Below are 11,448 nucleotides of genomic sequence, written 5' to 3' on the forward strand. Positions count from 1 at the left end.
AGACAGCCTGGGATTGACCAGTCAACTATGGTTAGTATAACCAAACCTAAGTCGAATGGAGACAGGAGGAGTAATGAGACTAGAAGGGAAGATAAGAAAGACTTGGTGTGTGATTATTGCAAGAAGCCTAAGCATACCAAGGACACTTGTTGGAAGCTTCATCCAAATCTCATGCCTACCCGGATAAGGAAGAAGAAGGGAAATGCAAATGTGGCCACTACAGGAGACTCTTCGGCCCCTCTTTCCCAAAGAGAATCCATTGCAATAGCAGCAGTTAGAACGAAATTAGAGAGGTTTGGACAGCTTATGAGTAAGAAAGATTCACCTAGCTCTGGCCTTTCAGATGGGCAGCAGAATGCAAGAGCCAACTACACCACTTCTTTTGCGCATATAGGTAGTTCATATGAAACTACAAATCTTGCATCCACTTCAGGTAAGGAGGGATCTCCCTGGATTATAGACTCAGGAGCATCTGAGCACATGACTAATGCCCCTACCCTTTTCAGCTCCTATCAGTTGTGCTCTGGTAGAGACAGAGTCTCTACAGCAAATGGTTCACATATTCCCATTGCTGGGAAGAGGACAATTAGAGTGACCAATGATATAACTTTATCCTCTATTTTACATGTTCCTAGACTTCATACCAACCTAACTATTTGTTAGCTCTTTGACATAAAATTTAAATTGTTCTTTGACCTTTCTTCCAAGTAATTGTGTTTTGTAGGATCTGGAGTCAAAGAAGACAAGTAATCGTGAGGTGAATGGAGTCTACCTTCTGGATGAGATTCCGAAACATCAGGGCCACCATGTTAGCAGCAACAGTAGTAGTGGGTCAAAGTCAATGAACCAGATTATTCCTTGGCACAATCACTTGGGACATCTTTCTTTTAGTTCTTTGAAATTTCTTTTCCCAAAGTTGTTTGAGTCTGTTCGGTTATCTATTTTGGAGTATGAGAGTTGTCAGTTAGGAAAGCATTGTAGACAGTCGTTTAAACCAAGTGATAAAAGAAGTACTTTTGCTTTTAATATTGTTCACACTGATGTATGGGGGCCATGTCATATCCCTTCCATGGGAGGATACCGTTACTTTCTCTTGTGTGTACTTCAGTTCCTGTGCATTTCTGGGGAGATGTAGCCCTTACAGCCATGCATTTGATCAATTATGTTCCTTCACGGGCTTTGAGGTTTAAAGTACCATTTAGTCTTCTTTTTCCAGATGGGGAGATATTTCACATACCTCTGAGGGTTTTTGGTTGTATTTCCTTTGTTCACATTCTTGGCCCCCACCGCAAGATATTGGATCTTAAGGCCAAGAAATATGTTTTTCTTGGGTATGCTCAAAACCAAAAGGGGTATTGCTATTATGACCCAGTGTCGAGGAGCAGATTTGTCACTATGGATGCTACATTTTTTTAATCCACCTTCTTCTTCTCGAGTGGTTTTCCTCAAGGGGAGAGTTTTGGGGAGGAGAACTTACAATATGTTCCTCTTCCTGTTTCTTTGGCGCCTCTATTAGTTCCATCATCAGTTCAGCCAACACCTCCATCATCAATTCAGCCAGCACCTCCATCAGTTCCATTACCTGAGCCACTACGGGCAGCCTCACAGAAATATCAGCACCAGCAAACGATGGTTGACCCCATACATCCTCAACCCACACCACTCTCTATCAGTCCTTCTGAAACTCCAGATTCAACAGATACAATTCCAGGTATTCCTCTTGAGCCTGAGCCTGTTATGTTTTCTAATGATAATGCTCCTGTACCTAACACCATTGTTGCAGTTAATCCCATCGATCTTGATCTTCCCATTGCACTTCATAAAGGGAAGAGAAAGTGTACAACCCACTGCATTTCACACCATCTTTCCTACAATGCCTTATCACCCTCCTACCGTGCATTCCTTTCTTCCCTGGATTTTGTGTCTATACCCAAGAATGTTACTGAGGCTCTCTCCAAACCTGAGTGGAAAACAGACATGCAAGAAGAGATGGAAGCCTTGGTTAAAAACCAAACTTGGGAAATAGTTGATCTTTCCCCAGACAAAGAGACAGTCGAATGTATTTGGGTATTTACAATGAAGTATAGGGCCGATGGCAAGATAGAGAGGTACAAGGCAAAGTTGATGGCAAAAGGGTATACTCAGACCTATGGTGTTGATTATCTGAAAAACTTTGCACCGGTAGCTAACATGAGTTCAGTTCGTATTTTTTATGTCTAGCAGCCACCTATTCATGGCCTTTGTTTCAGCTTGATGTCAAAAATGTTTTCCTCAATGGTGATTTACAAGAGGAGGTATATATGGACATTCTAGCAGGCTTTTATGAAAATGTTGGTAAAGGAAATGTGTGCAAACTCAGAAAATCTCTGTATGGACTGAAACAATCACGTAGGGCTTGGTTTAACAGGTTTAGAGGGGCACTTATCCGTTTTAGATACACACAAACCCAATCTGATCAGACCCTCTTTGTAAAGAGGAGAGGTGCTCTGGTGTCAATTTTGATTGTGTATGTGGATGATATAGTGGTTACAGAAAATGATCTGGAGGAGATTAATGATCTCAAAAAATCATTGCAGCAAGAATTTGAAATCAAAGATCTTGGCGAGCTCAAATACTTCTTGGGGATTGAAGTTGCAAAATCCAAGCATGAAATCTTCATCTCACAAAGAAAGTATGTACTTGACCTACTGCAGGGGACTGGGAAGCTAGGGACCAAACTAGCAAACACTCCTATTGATCCAAATCACAAAATTAATGGTGTGGATGGTGAGTTGGTAAAATATGTGAGGAGATATCAAAGAATGGTGGGCCAATTGCTATATCTGTGCATGACACGACCAGATATTTCTTATGCTGTCACTGTTGTGAGTCAGTACATGCATGCACCTCGGGTTCAGCACTGGGAAGCTATTGAGAAAATACTTGCATATCTAAAAAAGCACCCTGGCAGAGGCATTCTTTTCTCAAATCATGACAATCTGAAGCTAGAATCCTATACAGATGCAGACTGGGCATGATGCTTAGATGACAAGAGGTCTACATCAGGAGTGTGTACCTTTGTAGGTGGAAACTTGACCTCCTAAAAGAGTAAGAAGCAAGTGGTTGTGGCAAGGTCAAGTGTAGAGGCTGAGTATAGATCCATGGCTCATAGTGTCTCAAAATTTCTTTGGGTTAGATCTCTTCTGAATGAGATTGGGGTAAAAGCAGAGGAACCTATGATGTTATACTGTGACAATCAAGCTACAATCAATATTGCCCATAATCCAATTCAGCATGACAAGACAAAACACATTGAAGTTGATAGACACTTTACAAGAGAAAGGGTAATGGTCGGAGAAGTCTGTTTGCCTTATGTCTCTTCAAAGTTGCAGCTGACTGATGTTCTCACTAAAGGGGTGGCAAAGAACAAGCTTGAACATGATCTACACAACCTAGAAATGTGTGACATTTACTCCCAACTTGAGGGGGAGTGTTGAAGATTAATCAGTTTTATGTTGTTTTTTTGAGTAGATGTTTTATATTAGTTGTTAGCAATGTCTTATAAGGCATGGGGAGGCGCTCCCAAAACGCCCTGAGGCGTATGCCAGAGGTGCTGACACCTCTGAGGTGTACGCCTCAGGTGCAAGAGGCGTACGCCTCTTGCGCTTTTCTCATGAGGCATGCTAGAGGCGTACGCCTCTTGCGCCTCATGCACATCTAATATGAAAATATAGAAAAAAAAAAGAAAAAAAGAAAAAAGGAAAAGGAAAGGAAAGGAAAGGAAAAGAAAAGAAAAGAAAGGGAAAGAAAATGAAAGGAAAGAGAAGAAAAAAAGAGAAAAGGAAAGAAAAGAAAAGTAAGGGAAGGGAAGGGAAGAAAAGATAAGGGGAAAGAAAATGGTTTGCACCCTGTCCCTTCGGCTCTTCGCTTCGACAAGACCCTCCCTTTGAACTACTATTATGCATCTTTGTTCTTCTTAAATTAAAAGATTTTTATTAAAAATAAAGAAAAAATGAGATCCCCCCTTCCTTTTCATCCTCCTCATAACCCCCTCCTCTTAAGGAGGCTTACGCCTCCTTGTGTTCAGGAGGCTTACGCCTCTTGCGTTCGGAATTATGCCTCATGCCTTTAGGTTGTGGAACGCCTCGCGTCATGCCTCCGCGTTTTAAAACACTGGTTGTTAGATAGGAGGTGGGAACCATAGTAGTTATGTTGTTTTATTTTTGCCGCCTAATAAGGGCATAGTTGTCTTTGTACTGCTCTATTATTTTTAGTATAAATAATAAGTGAAGGGGGCAGCCAGATTATTGCTCTCTTTTCTTTTCAAGATCTCTTCTTCTCCTTTTCTCTTCCTTCTCTCCTCATGAAACTACCTTTTCTATTCATATTTTTGAATTCAGCAGATTTCTACTTATTTCTTTAAGCTACCATGCTCCAAAACTTTAATCTGGCATACAAAGCTCTTAGTACACTCATTCTGTTATCTCTGCCCAAAATCAAGTTGGGTCAATCAGGTTTTGGGTTCACAAATACCAAGTTGCATCCCTAAAGCCAACTAGGGAAGGGATACATGCATTGGACTTTACTCTCCTACACACCCTTATCATGTGCCCCTCCAGTTTTATTAATTTCCAACAAATAATTTCAAAAGGGAGGTGGTTACCTCACCCCTAAAATTTATAGTCAACTCATCCTATTATCAATTATCCTAAACAGGACATGAAGTTGGTAAACATCTCTAAATACATAATCACAAATCTCACAAACTGAAATTTTAATCTTAGGTCTATTCTCGGGATATATTAATATTCTATTTACTTTCATCTATTTAATTTGAAAATTTTTTTGGAACCAAAAAGGACATTATAGGCTATGTTAGGTTCTGTGGGCGTTTCAAATAAACATTAAAAAACAGAAACGGTTGGCTTTATGTGCATGAGGCGTTGGGAGAAACTTCAAATTCTGGTTCCTCCCAATGCCACAACATTTATTGAAATGAAGTACTTACCTGAAGCCCAACCAAACAACAAAACAATAAATGTTTAAAGTAATGTTTTCAATTAAACGTACAAAACACCCCATCTATAAATGCCCATGGAACCAAACACATACATAATCTCTACATCCACAGTCAAGTTAAAAGTGTCCATGACCAATTAACATTTTTGCATGGCCTTGTAGCAACAGAGCTTAAAGAAGAAAAGGAAATTTCTTAGAACTACAAATGGGTAACAAAATAGTAGGTCTAGTGACAGACTGAAAGTAATATTCATAATCATGCCAAGAGGTGGTTTATCTCCGAAGTCCAGGCAATTTTCTCTTCTAGAAGAAAACCATTTGACAATTCTCGGTGACTCTGCTTCCATCAAGAACTTGAAAATTCACATTATAGATGATGGGTAGGCAAATTACACAGAAAAAAAATAGAAAAATCAATTGATAGAAGAACACATTGTTTTCAAACCCACAGAAAGAAAGAAAAAATCATTCAAAATGTTCATCTGGTGAATATCAGATTGGAAGCATAGAACTTTCATCACACAAAAATCCAACAAAACCACGTAAAGACTAAGAAGAAAAGAATATGATCAGAATACTTACCAAGAACTCCACTTGTTAGATCGTTGTCACCAGGAAAACGGCAGAATACCAAATCTTGATGAAACTTGTTCATCAGGTGTTCAATAATTTTCATCCGCGTCAATGGAACTCTCTCCAATGCAGTACAAGCAAGTTTCATGAGAGGCATTGTAAAGGGTCTGATCCCATCTGTTTGCTATCAAAATTCATTATACAAGCTCCATTAGACAAAGGACAATAGAAGAGTAGAACCAAAACGCATATTAATTAAACAAAAGACAATAAAAGACGAAATGAAATTTACATTAGAGGAAGATAAGATTGGATTTTTATTTTTTGATAAGTAACAAATTTTTATAATGGACAGGAAATATATATATAGCATCCCATGCAGAGGTAGATATTACTACCTCTCCCAATTACAAATTACAATTGATTCCTATTAACCTCTTGCTTGCTTGGATAGTATATCAGCTAGCCCATTTGCAGATCATTGTACCCATTGTATTTTTACCGATATGTTCCTTGTTAGCCATTTGATTTTTCTAGATTGGAATTTCTCAAAACCACTCTAGAATTATTGTGAATCAGAATTTACAACAAATCCAACAAACAACTAACCAAGTTGGATAAATCTACCGAAAGGAATCAGATCGTTGTCACCAGGAAAGGAGAAGAAGAAGAGCACCTGATATTCCCATTCAGCTGCAATGGCCTTAGCAAGGGCAAGGGTAGGGAGCTTGAGGGGTCTCTTGGAGGGTGTCTTAAGGGTTCTATAATCGAGCATAACAGTCCACCCACACCCATCATCAGCTTCTCTTGTATTGACCTGTTTGTAGAACCGCTTGCCGACGATGGACCCTGTCATGAACGACATCGGCATAGTCACCGACGATGAAGACGATGACGATTCCCGTTGGGAACTTGAACCCGGTGCCTTAACATAGATATTATCATCTCTCTTCTCCACATTTTCTCCCGCTCCGCCAGATGAGAATGTGAATGATGTCGAGGATGAAGTATCCAACAACTCCTCCTTTCGGACTGTTGAGACGACACTGAAATGGTAATTGTTAGAGTAACGTGTCGGAGAGAGAAATCTCCTGATCAGAGTGTTTTTAGATTTTAGCGTTTTCCATGCGCCAACGGCAGCCATTGACCCTTCTTTATCTTCCCCAAGGAGAAAAATTAGAAATGTTTGAGATGGATCCTCTGTTCTACAACGTTGTCAAAAACCTAGATCAACCTCACCTCCCAAACCTATAACTCCCCAACCAAAAACCCATTTATTGTCCAGACAAGCCTAAAACAAGCTTTTAGTGATGTAAGGGTAAGTGTAGGTCCATTGATGATTCATCGAGGTAAGTGGTATTGATTATTGAAACATCATCTCATTGCTAAGAATAAGAGCAGGCTATGCCAACAATGACTAGGATAAGTTTTTTAAACTTTTCTTATAGTTTTAATCAATTGACTAACTCAGTCCTTACCATTAATATATTATTTTTAACTTCTCTATTTCTAACAATTGACATCAAAATGAAATGCTAACTTTGTCATTTACTATTGTTCAAATTTTCAAAATAAAATTCAATTAATAAAAATATAAAAAAAGATAATATAGTGTTTGATGAATGGTGATTTGGCTCGACCTCCAAACTAGGTGACACATGTGCGTGACTCAGCATATACAACAGCTCGGCATAGGTGAACTGGTATGTAGACATGACTCGACGCAGGTGACAACTCAGCGTATCAGCTCGCCACAGAGCGAGCGCAGGTACACCAATGTCCCGAGATGCATTCCGAGTTAAGTTCATACCAGTTCGCGAACTAGAACAATAAGTTTGCTCGAGCCCAAGCAAGTGGGCCACCTCGAAGACAACTCGCCTCAGGCAGAATCACCTCGACACACCACTAGTAGCTCGTCATAGGGTAGCTCGCTACAAGGTAGCTCACTACAGGGTGGCTCGGCATTCTATGGGAAGTTTCTCATCTGACAAAGTCGTACCTGCCAAACTGCTCCCGCGTCCCTCGTCTAACGGCACAGCGCCTACCAATTCAGAAGGCTGCACTCCTGTCGCCCACCTGGCAGCATCGTGCCTACAGGTTGTCTCCCAGCTGGCAAGACTGTACCATGCAACAGTCACTGTAGCCCACTTGCTCTCAGCCCTAACAGTAACGGCCAACCACTCCGAGGTACAACCTGATAGCGGATCGTCGTAGCAGGGATTCGGGATCAACCCCACCGAACCTGTTAGACGCCAATATATAAGCACTCTGACCCCTCAGAGGCAAAGGTATCGCATATTCACCACTCTCTAGCCCTCATCTTCTTGCGTACTCATTCTCTTTCTTAGCTCGCTACCGAGTTTTAACTTAAGCATTGGAGAGTCCCTGCCGGGTGTTTAACCCTGGGTCCCTTCGCCCTTCTTGCAGGTATCTCTTGCCCGTCGCTAGCTCCATCTAGGAGTGGCCGGATTGCGCATCATCAATTGGAACCGTCTGTGGGATACGTTTCAAAAGGCTTCTCTACCAAACTTTCACCAGCATCAATGGCGTCTTCTAGCAACGCCAGGCTTAACAACGGAACAAACACCTCTATAGGGCACCTCCAAGCTCCCACTGTACGTATTGGACAGTTTACTGTACCCCTCAACACCTTCAAAGTCCCCATGCTGGACCTACCCTAGGTCGCCGAAACTGTGAACTCCCCACTCCCTTATACGGTGAACACCACCTTCGTTGAACCCGTCGTGGTCCCCCCTGTGGTGGGGCAGAGCCAGCTTGGTGACTTAGTGCAGTGCGTACGAGTCATGCAAGCCCAAATGCAACAAGTCCAGCAACTTCAGCATTACCAACAACAAGTCTTGTGTCACTTCTACCAGCAACAGTTCCCAGCGCTGCAACAGAGCCAGCAGCCAGCCCAACCGAGGTGCCCCATAACACTGTTGAACCAACAACCATTCGATCACCACCGAAGTAGCCGACCTCCCCGCAGGGAGGGAGACCTCCCAGGCCTCGTCCCACAACAGGAGAGGACCAACAGACCCCGTCGCCTCGCAGCAACAAGGCAGGCCGGGGAGCACCCGCCCCACCAAGGTCGGTCCATCCCGACACGTGCAACTGAAAGCCTCGTTGACCGGCAACCGGTTTGAAGTCCTAGCGACAAACTCTAGGCGAAGTCCTTCAACTCACGAAAGCCAGTTCCAGTCAGACTCTCACCAGGCCAAGGCCCAACCCAGCAGCACTGAAACAACCAGCACTAAAGCGGACTCAGCCAAAAGGCAGCGGAGGCGGCGTCCCAAAGCGTGCCATGCACTAATCCCTGAACAGCTCGCGGAGCTCGACCAGCCCGAGCAGCCCGAAGGTAAGGTGGGAGCGGACCTGGGGGTCACAAAGGCCACGCCCCTCTTTTTAGTACCATCTCCCCTCTCTCCTGACCTCCTAACAGATCTCATGCCAAAAGGCTTTAAAATTCCCCCTCTGGACAAGTACGATGGGTCGTTCGATCCGAATGACCATGTGGACTCCTTTCAGTCCCAGATGCACCTCGCTGGAGCTAGCGAAGCCTACATGTGCGTCGCCTTCTCCACGACCTTCAGAGGAGTAGCGTGCACATGGTATAGAAATCTCCCATCCGAGACAATCCGGAGTTGGGCGCAGTTCGTGCAAGCGTTCACCTCACACTTCATCACTAGCAAGAAGTGTCCGAGGTCGCAGGAAAGCCTTCTCAGCATCATCCAGAAAGAGGGAGAGTCCATCCACAGCAACATCAAGCGCTTCAACGACACTTGCCTCTCGATCCCGAACTTGGACCTCGCGGTTAGACTCACCGAGGCCAAAAGAGGGGTCACTCATCGGGAGTTCAAGTGGCACGTGGTAGCGAACAAGCCTAAGGACATCACCGCCTTCCTCAAGCTCGCTGACCAGTTCATCGAGACTGAAGAGGAAATGAACTAGAAGGCGGGAGCCCCAGTGGAGAAGAGGAGGAGAGGTGACGACAAGACACACCACGAAAATAGTAAGAGGAAGAAGAACAAGTCCCCGGCCAGGGGAGACAAGTCAGGTTGGCACCCCCGATCCCCTCCAGTTGAGAGGACGAACTACACCCCTCTCAACACGAAGGCGAGGGGAAATCTTAATGACAATTAAAGATGCACCATTTGTAAGGTGCCCACCTTGAATGAAGGGGGACCCCGCCACCAGGAATAAGAATGCATATTGCCATTTCCATAAAGACCACGGTCATAGTACCGAAAACTGTAAAAGTCTCCGTAATGAGATTGAGGAACTCATCCGTCGTGGGTACTTAAAGAATTTTGTACAGAAAAGTAATAAAAGCCAGGCAGATCGGCAAGGGGAGCAGAGGAGAAACACCCCCGAGTGCAGTAACAGGTGAGTCGAGCAGAAAGAACCGCCCGAAGAAAGACCAGTCCGCGGGGTGATAAACACAATTACAAACAGATCCATCATCGCGGGATGCACCTCAACAGTAGAGAGGACCTCGGTCTGTGAACTAGAGCATGAAGAACGGAACCCACCAAAGAACCCACGGCCTGTAGAACCCATATCTTTCATCAAGGATGATGCGCGAGGAGTCCAGTACCCCCATGATGATGCGTTGGTAATGACTTCGAGGTCAAACGTGTCTTGGTGGATTCAGGAAGCTCGGTCGATATCCTGTTCAGAAGCACCATTGACAAGTTACAGCTCCGAGAGGATAACCTCCAGCCCGCGAGCACCCCTCTAGTGGGATTTAGTGGAGAGGAAGTTAGGCCACTCGGCCAAATCTCATTACCTGTAGAGATCGGGACATGGCCCAACATCGCAAGATTTGAGCACACCTTCCTGGTAGTAGCCACGCCTTCCCCATACAACGCTCTTATAGGAAGGCCCATCACCCACGTGCTTCGTGCTGTGATGTCCACCTACTACCTGACGATGAAGTTCCCCACGGACTTCAGCATAGGAGTAGCCCGAGGTGATCAACTCGAGTCCCGAAGGTGTTATGTGGCGGCCCTCAAAGGGAAAGCCAAGCTGACGAAATGTGTTGAGCTCGAGCGGTCTGTGGAATACCCTGAAGAACGAGCCACGCTGATTGAGGAAACGGTCTCCATCCCGACTTCAAAGGAAGACCCGAACAGGACCCTGCAGATCGGAGCAATAGTAGTGGAACCCCTTCGAACTCGACTAGTAAGTTTCCTACTAAAAAATTTAGACATATTTGCATGGTTTGCGACAGAAATGCCCGGCATAGACTCAAAAATAATTACTCGCAAGCTAAATACCGATCCCCTAGTCAGGCCCGTTAGGCAAAAGAAACGCAACCTCGCCTCAGAGCGCTGGAAGATAGTCAACGAGGAGGTCAGAAAACTTCTCGCAGCCGATTTCATCAGGGAGGCCCATTACCCGAGTTGGGTGGCTAACCCCGTTCTAATAAAAAGACCAACGGTAAATGGCGCATGTGCGTCGACTATACCGACCTAAATAAGGCTTGCCCAATGGATTGTTTTCCGCTCCCCAAAATTGCCCGTCTGGTGGATGCGACCTCAGGGCATGAGTTGTTGAGTTTCCTAGACGCGTACTCGGACTACGACCAGATCAAGATGGACCCTGCCAACGAAGAGAAAATGACTTTCATTACCGAACTGGGCTTGTACTACTATAAGGTCGTGCCCTTTGGGTAGAAAAATGCCAGGGCGACCTACCAGATGCTTGTAAATCGAATTTTTGAGCCACTGATTGGCAACAAAGTTGAATGTTATGTAGATGACATGGTCATCAAGACCCGACTTTCGAACTATTTAATAAGTGACCTGCAATGTGTATTTGAAATCTTGCGCAAGTATAATATGAAACTAAATCCGAACAAGTGTGTCTTCGGTG

The 11,448-nt window shown here is 44.1% G+C and overlaps 1 protein-coding gene across 4 annotated transcripts in view; it reads right to left on the bottom strand.

The window, feature by feature from the left end:
- LOC148852977 (ATP12 protein-like protein) overlaps nucleotides 1-6,986 on the bottom strand; it is a 47,430-nt gene extending 40,444 nt beyond the window's left edge. For 2 of the 4 annotated variants that reach the window (XR_016099304.1, XM_088944954.1), the window contains exons 1-2: nucleotides 6,248-6,849; nucleotides 5,581-5,755 (exon numbers count right to left, since the gene is read on the bottom strand). Coding sequence is in view for 3 of the 4 variants with exons in the window: in XM_088944954.1 (XP_088801080.1) it covers nucleotides 5,581-5,755; nucleotides 6,248-6,715 (643 nt within the window). In the remaining variant the exon portion in view is untranslated. Of the gene's footprint in view, nucleotides 1-5,580; nucleotides 5,756-6,247 lie in introns of all 4 variants that reach the window. The other 2 variants (XM_088944953.1, XM_088944955.1) reach the window with 2 other exon arrangements.
- Nucleotides 6,987-11,448: the final 4,462 nt, after the last annotated feature.

This window comes from Nelumbo lutea, chromosome 5 (assembly GCF_056320005.1).
Source record: "Nelumbo lutea isolate HS-2025 chromosome 5, American lotus-T2T, whole genome shotgun sequence".
Lineage (NCBI taxonomy): Eukaryota > Viridiplantae > Streptophyta > Magnoliopsida > Proteales > Nelumbonaceae > Nelumbo > Nelumbo lutea.